This window comes from Lutzomyia longipalpis, chromosome 2, assembly GCF_024334085.1.
Source record: "Lutzomyia longipalpis isolate SR_M1_2022 chromosome 2, ASM2433408v1".
Lineage (NCBI taxonomy): Eukaryota > Metazoa > Arthropoda > Insecta > Diptera > Psychodidae > Lutzomyia > Lutzomyia longipalpis.
The window spans coordinates 19,573,738-19,592,280 of NC_074708.1; the positions used below are offsets into that span (position 1 = coordinate 19,573,738).

An 18,543-nucleotide genomic window follows, 5' to 3' on the forward strand; every position below is an offset into this window, starting at 1 on the left:
TTCGTGAAATTTAAATAGAAAATTATGTATATTCATGAAATAAACAACATAACTCATTTCAATTGATGCCAACGTCGAATAACCATGTAACATTTTCCACAAACACTGAGGATGATTGAAGTAAAATCAGCGTCAAGTAGCAATTCGCACCCTCTAAAATATGGTATATATCACTGTTATTAATTGTGGCACATTGTGCCAAGTTGTTCGTTGTATTAACTGACTGTGAAAGCAGGCAAAGTTTACAAATCAAAAATTTTAATTTTATTTGACGGAGTCAAAAATGGTGTGAATGTACGTATACTCTAGTGGGTGCCCAATGGAATCTCCTCATTCTCACTTGCGAATGAATTCAGAAAAGAAAGAAATGATTATGAAGTCAGTTTCCTGCCAAACCACAACTCAAACATAAATATTCGAAATGCCAAAAATGTGATCTTTGTGGGTATCTTGAGAAATATCCATACACAACACCCGCCCGCCCCCTTTTTTTAGTGCGGAATGGAGTGGAAAAAGGCCCCATCGACAGATCTTTTTGGCCAACAAAAATATACAAGTGCCAGTTGATGGGCTGTATACTCTCATGGGGTGATTTTTCTCAAATTCTTCCTCAATCTCCTCAACAGTAATCAAATAAATAAATCATTTAATCGACTGCAATGGGATGTGCCGATGTACCATACCAATGATATTCTGGCATCTATCGATCATCATTTCTATACTCTTTAAGAAAAGGAAAATTATGAACATCTCGTTTGTATTTGTGTATTTTTTCAAACCTCAAATTTGTTATTCTTCCACCGATCTCCTTTCCACAGTTCACAATTCGACCCAATCAAATGATTTTCCACAATCGCAGAGCCGACGGCATTCACGATGAGCGAAAGAGATTGGCAATTGATTGTTTTCCATGCGTGGCTTATTCATAAAGGCATTCAGCAAGTATTCTATGCTCCATCCTCTTTCATTTTACCTCTTCAGCACATCTGCTGGTCTAATCGAAATATTCCAATTTGCCCACTATGTGCGAGAAGAAGAACCTAGGCAACTTCGGAAGCTGAATTGTTAAATAATTTCATGGCTCTATCTATTTGGTCAAGATAGCAGACAATCTTCTTCTGTTTCAGCGACGCACATCCACATGTCTATCTCTTAAATTCAACTACTATTGTTCTTGAAATCTCAAGTAGAATGCAATTGTAAACATAATCACATGGACATGTAAGTTCGATCTACATACATATTCTACCGTATGTCTTCCATCTAGCATGAGCAAAGAAAGAGTAACACAGCAAAGCAATGCAATGGAATCATGGAAGTAAATAAGCGGAGTAAAGTAAAACGTTAGGATAGGCTAGGTATATGTATTGATATTACTCGGTATACTCAAATTTAATCAAATAATTAAAAATTTTATTTAGTGTAATGCCCTTCGAATACCTCGCTATAAGCATCGTAGACATTTAGGCCTATGAAAGACCTGACTCCCATTAGTAGATTTCTGAGAGTTATTCCGTTATTATTAAAACTAACTGAGAAGTAAATATCTTCACATAAAAAAGTCTAAATAAAATTAGATTAAAATAAAAAAAGAATATTGCTAGATTTTTTTTAAAGTCAGACAATTTTAATTTTTTTCGATTTTGAAACTGGATATATTGGATAGCAATAAAAAGGGAGTCGTTAGAAAATAAAGAGAAATATCCCTGAAAGCAACACCCATCAAAAATCTGTAAAAAAAAAGATCGATTCGCTCGTTTTAAATTCTATTTGTTGAGCTTTAATTTTATTAAAAACTCGCTCCCCATATATGGCCTCCTTGGAGTTACAAAAGTAATATCGTTTTTGCCCTGTTGAAGAAGCACCTAAAGCTTAGTAGATTTCTTAATTCCGGTACTTCCAGCCACATTTCACCGCATTGTGAGAGTTTCACATAAAGACAAGATCGCTTTTTGGATAGTGAAATAGAGACATTTCTGTTATGCTGCTAAATTGTTAAAACAAGGAAAGTTTGTGTGTGACTATCTCAACCATGCACATATCGAACGATGTTTAGCTTCAACCACATACTTTTCTCTTAATTTATATATTATTTTATTAAATAGTTCATCTAAATCGCTCACGTTTCTAGATCTGACTAAGGATATTACGAGATTTCCTGCAAATAGCGATTTAATATTGGCTGGAGAATTAGAATTTTCGGTTTATTAGAAATTTTATTACTAATTTATTATTATTAGGGCCCTACTTTATTAAATAAATACTCTCCTTGTAATAGCCTTAAATCGATAATGCTTATTGAATCATTTAGGATATTTTGCCTTTCATATAGGGTTGCAAGGTTTATGCTTCCCTCAAATACATTTTTCATCAAAATTTCAATTTTTGTTGGCCCCTTACTTAATTATCAACTGAAATAAACACAGCTCCCGTAAGTGATCGGCTTACCAGCACATTTATTATTGCCATTTGCATGGCAGATATCGAGCAACTTTTATTATACGAATAGTAGTAATTTAAATTGCATAAATATCGTCAATGCGTGGCACTAAATGCAGTCCTTTTGCTTTATTTCGCATAAAAGCCATTCCACGATGCAAAATCTCGCTGATTTGCAACATCCCCTTTTGCCATCATTTTGCTGTTGATTCTGGTTACATTTTGTGCGTTCGCTTCGCATCCATGACTTTTTTCTCATTCTCACACTATCCTCACCCAAAGACACTTCTTTTTCACCCAACATGGGAGGAATGAAAAATGTGCATCAGAAAATACAATGTTTTTGTGCAACTTGGACTTGACAATACATACACACAAAAGTCTCATAAAAAAAATAAAGCAAAGTAAGAAATGCCGAGAATATATTTTATATTGACTTTATAATATTTATTTATCTCCAAAGATAAAATGTCAACATGTTTTTCATTGCACTCTAGCAGCAAGTTTTAAATTATTCTCTTTTTGACAATTTAGATTTCATTTTTTATTGTTAATTTTTAATTCAATGATAATTAAAAGATTGTATCTTTTATCACCAAAATACATGTATGAGTAAGTCTTATACATGCCAAACTACTAGTAACGTACATTATATTATATTAAATTTCAAATTTCTTTTCCTAATATTTGTTGCTGTAACAATTCGCGAAACATATTCAAATTTAATAAATATTATATGTAACATTTCTTTTTCAGGTGACAGTGCAGGTTCCTGCTCCGAAGACGACGCTCTGTTGACCGATACGAATACTCGATTAACATGCGAGCGATGTCACGAGACATTTGCCGACGATCAAGATCTTCTAGATCATCGGGACACTTGCAGTATATCCCCTATCAGCATTCCCGTGAAAGTTGAAGCATCAACATCGCCAGAAGTGGCGGGCCATAGTAGTTCTCCAACCGGTAGTCCGGTAGCAATAGCTAAATCGGAACAATTAGGCACTGATGAAGAATCCCCAGATACCACAGATCCTATAGATTCTGGTGGTGTAGAAAAAGCCCTACGACATAGTCAAGATGCTGCAAATAATAATAGCAGTGAAGGTGATGAGGAAGCCGGAGATGATACTCTTGAAGATGAAGAAGAAGAAAATATGGAAAGAAGCGAAATACCTGCAGAATCAGATATAAATAGCCCGGTGGCAGGAGGTCCTTTTCCTCCTAGCCATGTTACTCTAGAGGCACTTCAAAATACAAAAGTTGCGGTAGCTCAATTTGCTGCTACCGCTTTAGCCAATAATGGCAACAATGAGGCTGCCCTCAAAGAACTCGCAGTTTTGCATTCAACACTCTTTACTCTGCAACACCAACATGTATTTCAGTTACAATTAATTCAGCAATTACAATCGCAATTATCAATGAATGTACCCAAAACTTCTGATATTGGCAAAGAAGCAACGGATATAAACAGTCATGAGGAAGAGCATATGGATGCAAAAGATGAAATGGAAGGATCTGAAGATGCAGCAGATCGGGATGACATGAGTGAGAAGCACGATGATGAAGATCTGTCCAAATTGGAACCAGAAGTCATAATTAGCAGGTTAGTTTACTTTTAAATAATACTACCCTACCCGTTTAAAACATGTAAGATCTACAAGCCTTGCAGTAAACAATATAAAAGCGAAATGTTACGTTTTGATTTTGGTCAGGAACCGAATTAATTATTGTGAATGAACCCAACAATTTACATTTAGTTTCGTTTAAAAAAATTAATTTTAAAATTAAATTGTCCAAAACTAGATGCACTTAAAAAAAGAAATTAGGTGGTATAGCATGGCAAACATGCATATAATAGTTAAGTCTTTTAAGAATAGGCCAGAATTATTAAAGAAGTTTCTCTATTAATGCCTTTTTCCAGGGATCCTAGTCCAGAACCGCTTGTAAAAAAATCCTCATCTCTCCTCGAAAAAGGAGATGAGCAGCCTGTACCGACAACGCAACCTCTAATTCCATCCCTTGCCTCTCACCAACCACCTAGAATTCCATCTCCAATGAAAGCACCTATGTGCCACATAAGTTCCTCTTTAGCTTCCAGTATAATAACAAATCACGATCCACCACCTTCGCTAGATGAACCAAATTCTTTGGAAATGCTCCAGAAGCGAGCTCAGGAAGTTCTTGATTCTGCCTCGCAAGGTCTTCTGGCTGGCAACTTAGCTGATGAGTTGGCATTTCGGAAAGATAAAATGTCACCTTATGATTCAAAGGGAAATCGCAATGAACCTTTCTTCAAACATCGCTGTAGATACTGCGGCAAAGTCTTTGGATCAGACTCTGCTCTCCAGATCCACATCCGTTCACATACAGGGGAACGCCCCTTTAAATGTAATGTATGCGGTAGCCGATTTACCACGAAAGGCAATCTTAAGGTGCACTTCCAACGACATACTACAAAATTTCCGCATGTCCAGATGAATCCAAATCCTATTCCAGAGCACTTAGACAAGTATCATCCTCCGCTACTATCTCAGTTGTCTCCTGGCCACCCACCTCCACAGCATACATCTCTGCCACATCCACAATTGCCTGTATCAGTGCCCGTGCCCTTTCCACCAGGTGCCGGATTTCCTGGTCTCCCTCTATATCGGCCGCCATTGGATCTACTCAAACCCATGGGTGGCCACCCTCATCCCCTCTTTGGGTTGGCACCACCACAGCATCCTGAACAGGATATGCCAGCTGATCTGAGCAAACCCTCTCAACCGCCTGCGAAATCCCCTTCGCCAACTCGGGTGCCTAAAGTGAAACAAGAACCTAGAGAAGATATAATGACACCGCCACAGGAGACACACCAACCGAGGGAAAAGTCACCACGTGAAAGAGGACGTGAGAGTATATCTCCACCACTAACAAGGGTACGCTTTGAACAGGAAACAGATAGATTCTCTCCTCCGGCCACATTCGATGATTGCTCTATGGATAGTAAGTACAGTGAACACCGCGATGGTCGTGATCAAGAACAACCTGAAAACTTGTCTGCAAAACCTGCTCCTAGATCTCCGCCTAGTAGCGCCAGCAGTCAAGCCTCTGGATCAATAATCTTTCATGGTTCCACAGGTGGACCTGATCCCACCAAAGATCCTGCTTTGTACTCGTCTCTCCTGCCACGGCCTGGGAGTAATGACAACTCTTGGGAAAGTCTCATTGAAGTGACAAAAACATCAGAGACATCAAAGTTACAGCAACTGGTAGATAACATTGAACACAAACTTACAGATCCAAATCAGTGTGTCGTGTGCCACAGGGTTCTCTCGTGCAAGAGTGCTCTCCAAATGCATTATCGGACTCACACGGGTGAGCGACCGTTTCGTTGTCGCATCTGTGGTCGTGCTTTTACTACCAAAGGAAACCTCAAGACTCACATGGGTGTACATCGAATGAAGCCCCCAATGAGGACACTTCATCAGTGTCCAGTGTGTCATAAAAAATACTCTAATGCCCTAGTGTTGCAACAGCATATCCGAATGCATACAGGAGAACCTACAGACCTGACACTAGAACAAATCCAGGCAGCTGAAGTAAGAGATTTTCCTTCACTGTCACCAGGACCATTTGGTATGGGCCCATTTGGATTTCCTTTGGGAGCTGGAGTATCTAGCCATGTTGGTGGTTCAGGATCGTCTCTAGGTGATAATGATGACTTTATGGAGGATGATGAGGATTTTGATGACGAAAACAGCAATTCCGGCGATATGGGAAGTACATCTGGTAATTCTCTTCCAACATCCCTGGCTGCGTTGGAAAACCAAGTTCGAACAATTACAACAATGGCATCTCAACTCTCAGCATCTGGTCTGGTTGCACGATCTACGGAAGATATTTCACGTGCTCACTTCATCCCAAGTCATACAGCCAGTAATGGGGAACGAAGTTCACCTCCTCAGAGCCCAGCAGCAACTCAGCCTTCACCTGCGCCTTCGGAAAACTCCACTGGTGGTGCCCTCGACCTCACTCCTCGTACCAGTGTGCCCCCACACTGTAGTCCACCAATGATGCATAGTGGTCCCCCTCTTGGAATGTTTCCCAATTTTCCACTCCTACCCCATGGTCCCATTGCCTCCTCCACACCGATGATGAATAGTGCGCTTAACTCGCTGGCACAGTCTGTTCTACCTGCGTCACCCTTCAATCCACTCGGCATTTCTGGTAAGTTGACTTCTATACATGTATTTCTTAAAAAAAAAAAAAGAAAAAAACACTCAAATCAAATAATTTTATTTATCTGTCGTTAAATGCGAGAAAATGATTTGAAAACTCATTTAAAATTTTAATATTGTTTAATTAGAATAAAGATCTCTTTAAACGGCATTTTTTTCGGAAACGCTACTATATATTCGATTTCTCAAATTCTTTGTAATAACCACATTATTTTATTAGGAGTTCTGATAAATTCTAATACAAAGTTGAAATCAGATCCCAGGAATTGATATTTATTTATTATTTCAAAATTACAAAATGATACTTGGCATTACCTTTTTTTGTATAATACAAACTAATAAATTCGACTAAATTGTAAGACAATGAGTGCTTTCTTGCATTTAACGGCAGAATTCCTTCTTTAATTAGCCAGTAAGCAGTAATGCATTCTCTATGAGTAATTGTAGTGTTCCCGCTTAAATTTGTCGTTTGATATCCTGAAGAAAAGAGTGAAAATCACAATTGACGTGGCGCTAAAATTAGCCTCATACCAGGCAATAAAGTATTTGCAAACATTCGCGACTTGACAGAAATTGTGTCGTTGCTATTAACGAGACAGAGTTGCTTTTTGGAAAATGTGAGACTTCCAAATACGCCCTTGATGGCCGCCCCAATATTTCTTGTGTAGATTCATTTGATTCTCAAATTCATGAACCACCGAGTTCAAGAAGTCACAACAATATTTATAGATATACCGCGTATGAGACATCAGAGAAGCTTTAAATATTTCATCACACCCCTCCGGCGTCAAAAAATGAATGCAGAAAGATACAAAATTGACTTTGTATGAGTATAGGAATGCAAATTATGCAGCTGTGTGACGATAATTTTAATCTAAATCACCTCTCACAGTTTCATTTAAATTATCTCTTTTATCGCAAATAGGTACACTAAATTACAATTAATTGCGCTATGGTCGTGTTTTTTCGATAACAGCACTCACCAAAAACAATACTCAAGAAGTAATGACCATCAGAAGATCATCTGCGAAATGTTGATCAAGAGTCAATTCATAGGATCTTTCAAACTTCATTTACTCTGAAATTTACACGTATTTTGTGATGAGCATTATAAAGATATAGAAAACCATTAATCGTTGTGATGTGGGCGATAAAGGCAGTTTTTGACAAATTTTTCTTACACCTTTCAGATGATCTCTTCGGGTACTCAAGATTTGGTAAGATCATTGTAAACAGTATCATTTAAAGAACGAGAGGTTACCCAATTGTTATCAAATAAGAGGCAGAAGTTTAAAATTAGTTTTTCCTATAACAATAAATTAATTATTATATTTTTTAAAATTTTTTGTGAATAAATGTGAGTGTCTGTCTTTCAGGTTGTTGGCTTGTCTGTCTGTCTCGAGAGTTTGTTAACACCTTTTCTTAAGAATTATTCGCCTTCAACAAATCCCAACCCCCTAGCCCTATTTATTAATCTTTCAAAGATTTAAAATAAAAAATGAACGTATTATTGAAATAAAATACTTCGCAGCGAACCAAAGCGCTTGAAATTGCGAATTAATTTTTTTTTAGATTTTTTTTTGAATCAATGGAATATCGAATATTTTATAATCTTCTAAGTATACATTAACCTCTTGTCTGGGTACTTTCATGTACTCTCTTGTATTACATCTTCAACCCACACTACCCCGCCATTCCAACACGTTTTAACTTTCGTCACACTAAATTGAGCATACTGGCGGAATTATTGACTAAATAGTCCTATGATTTGCCGATAATGTTGAGCGCGCGCAACTTGATGACTCCGGCGACGCCATATTTCAATTTGAAGTGCTTCATTAGGCAACAGCTAATCGAGTAATTATTCGCAATTAAATGGGAGTCGTAAGTGCGAGAAGATGCTGTTAAAGACATTTTAATTTCTGCGTGAGAAGATAGAGAACTACGCCGATAAACAACCACTTTGTGCTCATTGCGGATTTGCTTGGTTAGTCGGGGCTGCGGCAGTAAAAATTTTCCGGCGGTTCTCCAAACAGGTGCCAGACGATTTGACTTTCTCACCAGACGCGAAGAATTGCGTGGTGAGCGTCTCCCCAACACTCTGTGACACTCCTCGATGCTTCCCTTTTCTTGGCCACGTGCCAATCTCACGCTCCCGGCACACACTCGCTATTGGGGAGAAATCAGACGAATCTATTTTACTACTTTTTTTTTGCATATATCCACCTCTCCCACAAGAATCTACCTCACAGAGGGGCGCCCACAGACCCTTTAGCACCTCTCTCAGTCCAACAAATTGCTCGTTGTCAATAACTCTTTGTTTTGTGGTCTCTTTCAGGTGTTCGTGGCAATACAACGTGCAATATTTGCTTTAAGACATTCGCGTGCAACTCTGCACTCGAGATTCATTACCGCAGCCACACTAAAGAGCGACCCTTTAAATGTACAATTTGTGATCGTGGTTTTTCCACAAAGGTAAGTCACATGTCACCTTTATTTCCCTTTTAGTTGCAAAAAACCAACAGCAATGTGCTATTTTCTTGCGATTCATAAATTAATTATTAAACTAAACTTTATCGCATTTCTATTATTACTCTGCTTTTTTTTGCCTTTTATTAAGGCTATCTACTTTAATGCACACTACCTATAGTACGTGCAATTTTTACGTCACAAAGAAAAATAAATTTGTCATAAATTAATGAAAAGCATAACTAATGATATTTTCAGTCCATGGAGATTTTCAGTTTAAAGAAAACACGCAAGTGAGAGGGGAATTTTTTTTTAAAAAATCCTCTATAATCATGTTTAGTTGGTATTGTAAGAAGGATATATGTAGGTATCAACTTAGATACACAAATAAACACAGAAAGGTTATTTCTTTATACTTGTTCTTATTAGTTTTTCGAATTATAGGTTTTATGCAGAAAAAATAAAAGAAAAAGCTGCTTAAAAAGCTTTTAGAAAATCCCGCTAACTTCACCTGAATTATCTCATTTCTGAAAAAATATCTGCTGGCTGTCTCAAAAATAAATAAAATAAAACATGATTTTGTTCTATAAAATTATTCTGAGGTGATTAAATTCCCAACAAAGATGAAGTCAGTACCTAAATAACAAAAGTTTACAATTTATTATAATGTGCAAACATTTTTTTTACAAAAAATTATGGTATATCATATAAAGTTTTGTATTTGAAAGGTGGCTATGGATTTTCTCAAACACATCCCAAATTTTAGACTAGTTAGACTAATAAAAGATATTAAGTTAGTATCGCTTTCGATGCATTGATGCATTCTTTTCGCTTAATATTTTGAATGAGCTAGAAGAGTACGTCAATTATGACGCTAACCAATACCTGACTTTAACAGCAGCGATAGCATATAGCTAATTTTTTTCGATATGGGATTCCAACTCCCATAACGTCTGAGCATCATAACTGACTTATTATTTATGCAAAAGCAATAAAATTTTATAATGATTCAGTAGTTTGACTTTTTGACTTTTTGATACCTTTAAAAGAAACTCGAGATTTGGTGAAGAAAGGCATTTTTAGTGTGTTGTGTATGCGTTAAATCGAGGGCAGACGATTAAATGAAAATCCGCCATAAAGGCGCGTCGTCTAATAAACTTCTGTCACTCGCATCATAATTCAAGTCGTCTAACAAGACATTCGTATGCATTTTCATATTTACTTTATTAAAATTCATACTATATGCACAAACGGTAGGTAATTAATGATAAAATTTGGCATAATTAATTTACCCCGATGTCTGTGCTGTGCATGTGGTGCAAGAAAAGGAGGATGAGTTGAAGATGTTCGTGCTGTCAAGTGTCTTCATATCGAATTTGGCTGTAGTATAAATGCTAATATACACATACGTATAGATTAGAACGATATAATACGTAATGTCTTTATAGTAATTGCTGAAAAGCGTGGAAATAATTATGTGAAACCCTTGGGAACAAAAATGTATAAGGCATACAGAGAATCCCCAGACACATTAGATGAAAATGATGAAATTAATTTTATTTATATAAATTGTTGAACTTACAAGAAGGGAAAATTATTTCACATTTAATTGTATATGAGTTTCCCAGCAAACTTGTAGTCTGAATATACATACATATATACATATATACGTGATGAAGTTAGCCAAATGCCAGGAATTCTGTATACTAAATATGTGGAACATGCAATTCATTCCTTTTGATTTGGCTAACATTAGATGCATTATTAATGCAAAAGCATCTTTTCTATGATGTGTTTCGCGTATTTTCATATTAAGACATTTTCATCCTAATTGGAGATAAATATTCCTTATGGTGTTTGTAGAATACTTGACAAATAGCCCAATTTAATTCAATTACGTACCAAAATATTAATTAATCTCTTTCATATTTTAGTGACAACTTATTAATGTTCTTTGCCAACTTTACTTATTGGATTGTCCAAGAATTTAAACCTGAGAATTCCTTTAACAGTAAAGGAAAATGTGTAGAAATCTGTGTTCTGAATTCATAGTATGATTTAACTTTTTGAACTTACGTTCAACCGGAAGGGGAGTTCAAACGTCGGAAAATTTAAGATTATGATTTTAATTGTTTCGCTATATATAACTCTCTTTTTAGTAGCACTATAATCATACAATTTTAATATTGTTTTTTATCATGTATCAAAAGCAAAATTATTGAAAAAAGTTTTTACTTAAAAATTTGTGAGATATTTGCTTTTATTATACGCAGTTTAAATTACCTTAATAACTGTCCAAGATGATATGATAAAGAAGGTAATATTTACTTTGTAAAATAGTTTGCCATGTGATCAGATAATTATGCAATAAATAACTACAGAACAATACTGAACCAAATAAAATGAACAAATCATACATAAATTACGTTGTCTTGAGAAACTTGAATCCTTCGACGTTAAACATCCTCTGAAGGAATGTATGGAGGTGGTTGATCTACTACAGGTCCAAAAATATCTAGAAAAAAAAAATTAAAAAGTCAATAACTAATATCGAAAATATGATTTTGAGGTGAGATGGGTGGGATGGTTGGTAAATCCAGGTCACCTTTCACATTTCTTAGATATTGCTTTTTTTTACTGTTTTTTCCTTACAATTTTATAAACGTATTCGTTTAAAAAAAATTGGGGTGGTTTTATAGGGTTTTGATATACATAATACCAATAATTTTTATTAACTGTATTGCATTACATAATAATGTTTTTCTCACAGAACTGCAAGTGAGAAAGAAATATCAAATAGTATTTGACCATATATGGCTTTCCATTTAACTGACAAAAGAAATACGTCAATAAAATCTCCTTGACCATTTATTCTCTAATTTTCTATTATAGAATGAAGAACTCCTCCATACATCCTTTCACACATCCAAAAGAGTAAGTCTATTAAAGCTTATCTCATTAAAAAGTTTTCAAAACCTAGTTTCTTGCCTCATTTTCTTTTCTTTTTACACAATGGCATATAATAAAATTTTTCATGTTGTGTTTTGGCAAATGACAAAAAAAAGCAACGCAAAAGCATAAGAGATAAAGTTTTAAAAAAAATGCTTTCAAAACTTCATTTTATGTTATTCCCTATCGCATTCATATAGCCTGTTCAATATCTTCCAATTTGGAAGCTGAAATAGTGAAAAAAGGAAATCAATCTGTGAAATTTATATCATTCGTTTCTAAAATGAAATAAATTAATTATAAAACTCATTTGCATATTGAGATTGATATCAAAATTTTATACAGCCGCATGGCCAACATCAGTGCATAACATACCGATTTTATTTATTTAATTAATTAAAATATATATTTTATACACTAATACATAAGTGAACATGTAAATTTTAAACAAATACCCAATTAAATGCTCTCTGTCTAGATTTATCGAATATGTGTTATTCACGGTTATTCACTTCTGGACAGTTATCTTACATATACTAATATCAATTCAGTTAATAGCTTTAAATACACTATTAATATATGGGAAAATTTTATATCTAACTACCTACCTAGTTATATTATTAATCTGCTCATATTTCTCCATGACAATTTGCCAGAAGGTTTACTTTGTCTAGCAGGGAAAAAATAACAACTATCATATTTAGCAAATGTATAATCTAAATGCTTTTGATATCCATATGCAATGAAAACAAAAATCTTTTTGTTCCGACTCTCCGTTTTATATATTTACTCCTTAAATAAAAAAAATACTGATGTATTTATATTTTTTGTTAGTTTACCTAAGTAAATAGATGATAAAAAGCACATACATAAAAAAATAAAATGATAAAAGAATCAAATCCAATAATCACACAATATCTTCTAATCACAAGCATTCAATGAGCGACAGAAGAATTGTACGATGTGTGTGATGCAATTAAAGAGACGCTATGCTGTCTAGTCGATCCATGTCTAGGTCTCACTCTGCTGACGACAATTTGTTGTGCCGGCAGCATCTTGTGCGAAAATTATTCCACGAAAAACGTAAATTAGCCCATCAGGCTATAACAAGTGTATGTATATGGAAGAGTGTGTCTGGGGATCCAGTATGTGACTCTCTTTGAATTTGTATGTACATTTACCGAGGAAAAACATCTGGAGAGAGTAAGAGAGAAGTCACCAACCTACATTTTGCATGTCTCACTCTCGACAATGGTTTTTCATAAGGGATATTAATTACCCCAAGTTCTTGTCCGCAATCCAAGAAGCTTGCCTCCAAGAGTTATAATATATGAAAATACATTGAAAACCATTGTATATGTATTAACACTTGGCGCTATTTTAAGGTGCACAACATCACAACAATATAAATAAGTAAATCTTGAAGCAAATTCTGAATAAAAATCTGAGCGAGTGAAAAAGTTATGAAGTATTTACGCATCGTCGAAATAGAGAAGAATAACTTATAGAAATATTTTGGGCATTTGCCAACAATTGTCGCGACTATAGACTAATAAAATATTTTAGTGATACATCGCGGCATTTCTCTCATTGTGTGTTCATTTTGCTGAAAATCTGCACGAAATGTCAAGGGGTTGATTTGGCAAAAAGAGAATTTAAAATAAAAAAAAGTAAATTGACAAGTGGCATTCCGATCGCGTTCTAATCATGCTCACGATATCTTGCATCAAAGGCACAACCACAATGTTCTTCATCGCGAAGAATCAGTGTCTATATATGCTACTATATACATTGCATTTGGATGATGGGATGCGTTAAGAATAGATGAATGCCTCAGTGGAAGAAATAATCGGATTATTGTGCTCTGAAATGTTAGGTGACCAATGACAATGACTCAAGATTTTCATGAAATCACTCTTGTAGGGCAATATGAAGCAGCATATGTTGACGCATAAGATTAGAGATATGCCACAGCACATGTTTGGCAACTCAACAGCATCCTCGGATGCGTCACAGTTCCGCCAGGAGACTCGGTCAGAGAACAGTAGCAGTTCCATGGATGGTCGTGGAAGCAATCATGAGCAGGATAATGAACGTGAACGTTCATTGTCTGCTCATGTACTGCGTCGATCATCACATGATGGCTCTCCGAATGGGGAGACAATTAAGCATGAACCGGGTATGAAGAGATCACCGTCGGAACCGGAGCATCCGTCACTTCCAAAGCGTCCCCTAAGTAAGTACATCCTAATTATTTGTTACTTAATCTTCAAAACTTCTTCGTCTACCAATCTTCGTTTCCTACTTAATTTTCGTTCTAAAATGGAAGCAAACAAACAGTATATGATCAAAAAAATGTTCCTTGCATACCTACTTCTCCTTACCACTGATTATTTACTAATGCCTTGCTATATAACTTTTTTATCGATATTTGTTTAAAGATCCTAAATTAGACAATTTTGACTTATCGCATAAGAATTCGAAAAGAAAGATATACTATAGCTTGGTTGCATTTGAGGTCCTGTTATGAATGATATATCTATATATAATCTCTTGTCTTGCTAATAAAATTACCTTACTGGCTATATTGCTTTGGCGCTCTAACAACCCCCAAAAATAAACGACACACACCGTGCCATTGCAGCCTCATCATCTGCATCCCAGCAAACACCCGTGATAAATACTCCATCAGTGTCGCAGCCCTCAGCACCAATCACACTTCAGCGATCAGCGTCACCTCCGTTACCACCAATATCACTTATTGCGGCACCTAGTAAATCACCAACATCGGGCCAGAAGCTTGAGCTTGGGCTTCTTCCACTTCAGAGAGAAATGGAACGGTCTGAACGCTTAGAAAGGTCAGAAAAGCATGCTGCTGAGGAACGCTCATCTGCCTCCCAGCCACCATCCAGTACGGCTTCTTCGGGTGACAACACTAACAGCAAGCATTTATGTGGTGTTTGTCGCAAGAATTTTAGTTCGAGCTCTGCTCTGCAAATTCATATGCGCACTCACACGGGTGATAAGCCCTTTAGATGCTCTGTGTGTCAAAAGGCTTTCACGACGAAAGGAAATCTCAAGGTGAGACAAAGAGACTATGTAGTACACAAAGTAATATTAAAAAAAAATGGCTAAACCCTTAAAAGCGCTTCAAACTAACATGGACATTTGAGTTTCTATATTTGGTACAAACTTGCTCTTTCCATTCCTTTTTTTTCTCTTTAATTTCTCCTTAATTCACACGTTTAGATTTACTGACTGTCTTATACGATAAAGAAGTATAATACGAAGGAAGATTTTCGGAACGTGACTTTAGATGGAATTGTTGGTTTTTTCTCTCATCAACAGGTTCACATGGGTACCCATATGTGGTCGAACGGAGCTTCTCGCCGCGGCAGGCGAATGTCATTAGAGCTGCCACTCAACAGACCACTGCCCTTGAACCCGCAGGACTCCGAATTCCTCCAGCGACGACCAGACCTCTTCTATCCGTACCTACCGGCCCCCTTCCTTAACGGCATGCAGCAAAAGGTAGATTGATTTATTCCTAAAGACTATATAGCTGTGTTTTGCATGTTTATATTAAAAGAAATAAAAAAAGAAAGTGCAAACAAGAGTGTGCAAAAATCCGTGGAAAGTGGCTTTTATGCTTTATGTAGACAAGATGTAGGTTACTGTAATCTCATGTGGGTGGTTTTACTCGTGGAATAGCAGCAAGGCGGTGGACCGGGCAGTCTTAGTTCTCCGCCTGGACTTACAAACAAGTATGCTGGTCTACTGGGCTTCAGTGGCTTCATACCAGGTGGGCATCCATTGATGGGTGCAGTACCAGGTAGTCAGCACCATTCGCCCTCACCTTCGCCCCTCAGTGATAAACCACCATCTTCGGTGAGTCCAACACCTAGTGGTGGTGGTGGCGATGGCGACGGTGGATCTTCGCCACGTAGTCGCGATCAAAGTACACCACAAAGATTATGGGATCTGCACTACGAGCGCAAGTCCGCCGGAGCGAATGGTACTGTTGGGGGTGATGGGGCTGCAATGGAGGGTATTGCTCTTTTAGCTCCCCCTACTCGCGGTGAAGGACTCGCTGCGTAAAATCTCATATCTACAAAAAAATTTTAACATATCTAATGGAAAATCTCCACCACAATCCAAATTGGATTCCCATTTAATTGAAGAATCGTGCGCGTATTACTTCTTTCCAAAATGGAATTCACGTGATTGAATTTTGTTATTTTATTTTCTTGAAAAACAGTGCAAAGATTTTGTTTAATTAACTATTTTATAGTTTAATTAATTTTATTTAAAGTACACAGGTTCCATCAATTGGCTGACAGGACCTAAATTAATAAAAAAATATACTGATGGATTTTAGGCGATTGATTGGGTTGGTTGAATGTGCGTAATTTGAAACAAATCGTCCTGTTGATATATCACTAGTCTTTTATGAAAACAATATACATAGAAGCGGGAATGAATGAAATTAGAACTATGTATTTAGGAGTATGTAGGTAACAACAAAAAAAGCAAAATTAAAAAATATATATAATTTCAGTGAAACAATTACAATGTAATAAAAAAGTAAATAAATAGGTAATAATTTAATAAAAACCCACATAGCTATCGTAAAAATATTAGGAACTAGTCAACCCGAGCCCCCAATCACGTGTGAGCAAAAAATTTTTAAAATAAAAAAATCCCGTTATCTGACCCTTCAGCAGGTAGAAAGTGGGAAAAATTAGTTTTTCTGTGGGGGCGCTACAAAGGGGGGTTTGGGCGGAATCCCATATAGCGCTTGCAACTCGTATTGACCCCCTCTACCCCCATACCAAATTTCATCAAGATCGGCCCAGCCGTTTCGGAGGAGTTCATGTGCCACAGACAAACAAACTTTTCAGCTTTATATATTAAGATAAAACAAATTTTTATCGAATATTAAATCATCAAAAAATATGCATCAAAATGAAAAACAAAAAAAATGGAGATTTAAGACGAACATTTTATTTAGCCATGCACGGTTTCATAATTTAAAAATAAAATTTCAAAAAAGGTATATGAATAAAATTTCTTTATATTTTTTTTTTTTCAGTAATATACAATCCGATAATATTTTGTGTTTTTCACGTGGAATTGCAAATATTTTTTTTTTTTCTAAATTTTTATTTTAATAATCTCTGTGATAAAATATTAACAATTTTTTTTTTCATATTCTTTAAAGAGATTGTGACAATATGTATGTATGAAAATTTCCCAACGTAAATTTTTCTTACGTTTTCATACATTTTTTTATTAATAAAATCACAATTTTAACACATTTCATGTGATCCTGCAAAATAATAGACCATCATATAACAGGATTTACAGTAAACAAGGGAAAGGATTTAATTAGATTGCCGTATTTATATACAATTTACCTATTTCATCACCTATTTTTAAAGGTTTAAATTAAAAATCCATGCATACTCGCTCTAAGAGATCATTGTGTAAGTGGATTCTCTAACATATAAGTACCTATCTACATATAAGTTAAGCGCCGATAAAATGGTGTGATCCAGGTTCACAATAGCATAATTGGCTAAGTAACTCACAAAGCATCCTTGAAAGACTTGAGTTTCTTTTCTTTTTTTTTGTATAATATATAAATAGACAGAATTAATATTTGTTGTCTATATGTGTATATAAAACATCACTGAAAAACAATAAGAAAGGTAAATGTTGCGTTTTACAAAATAAAAAAAAATGATTCAATACACATTTAAGACAAAGTACATTTTTGAATGAATCCTTTACAAGGAAGCTCCAAAATTTATATTTTCTCATTCAATCAATGTAAATATAGCTTATATAAAATAAAAGTGTTTGAGAAATATGAAAAAAAAAACATCTCTTTCTGACAAATGTAAAAACAAAGAAATCTGATGAAACGAGAAAAAAAGAACAGAATCCATTTATAAATAGAGAGGTAGAGTATGAATGATAAAAGGAACACAAAATAATAATTATATACCTATATATTAAAAGATGAAAAGTAAATTACAAAAAAAATGTATTTAAAAAATCATAAAGAAAAGAAATAAAATAACATAAAGTGAATAATAGAATTTTAATGATAAATAATTTGTGACTGGCTCAGAGAAATGTGAAGTCAGACAATGATAAATTGTGGAAATGAGTGACAAAATTGAAAATATACGTGTGTGCTTAAAAGTGAAAAATAAAAAAAAGTTGTAAATCTGTAAAATTGCTTCTTTCATTTTTGCCTTCGAATTTCCCAGACTTTTCCGCCAGAATGTCAGTAACAGCTAGAATTGCTCCATTATCGCGGCAGTGACAAAGTTTATCAGCACATTGTCAGATAGGTGCAACAATAGAGCACTCTGCATTGATTTAATTAGTTCTCGAAAATAATAAAGTTAAGATTTGAACATTGAAGATTTGGCAAATTACCAAATATTTTACG

The 18,543-nt window shown here is 35.4% G+C and overlaps 2 protein-coding genes across 14 annotated transcripts in view; both read left to right on the forward strand.

Annotated features, from left to right (window-relative positions):
* Nucleotides 1–16,694, forward strand: part of LOC129789292 (homeotic protein spalt-major-like) — a 60,067-nt gene extending 43,373 nt beyond the window's left edge. For 2 of the 13 annotated variants that reach the window (XM_055825979.1, XM_055825982.1), the window contains exons 2-10: nucleotides 3,196–4,045; nucleotides 4,364–6,651; nucleotides 7,853–7,879; nucleotides 9,001–9,137; nucleotides 12,024–12,065; nucleotides 14,004–14,316; nucleotides 14,725–15,161; nucleotides 15,429–15,611; nucleotides 15,792–16,694. In XM_055825979.1, coding sequence (XP_055681954.1) covers nucleotides 3,196–4,045; nucleotides 4,364–6,651; nucleotides 7,853–7,879; nucleotides 9,001–9,137; nucleotides 12,024–12,065; nucleotides 14,004–14,316; nucleotides 14,725–15,161; nucleotides 15,429–15,611; nucleotides 15,792–16,178 — 4,664 coding nt within the window. In that variant the 3' untranslated portion in view covers nucleotides 16,179–16,694. Of the gene's footprint in view, nucleotides 1–3,195; nucleotides 4,046–4,363; nucleotides 6,652–7,852; nucleotides 7,880–9,000; nucleotides 9,138–12,023; nucleotides 12,066–14,003; nucleotides 14,317–14,724; nucleotides 15,162–15,428; nucleotides 15,697–15,739; nucleotides 15,767–15,791 lie in introns of those variants that run through there. The other 11 variants (XM_055825989.1, XM_055825991.1, XM_055825990.1 and 8 more) reach the window with 9 other exon arrangements.
* The window catches only part of LOC129789442 (uncharacterized), an 885,568-nt gene that overhangs the window by 815,900 nt on the left and 51,125 nt on the right, over nucleotides 1–18,543 (forward strand). The gene's annotated exons all lie outside the window — the stretch shown is intronic.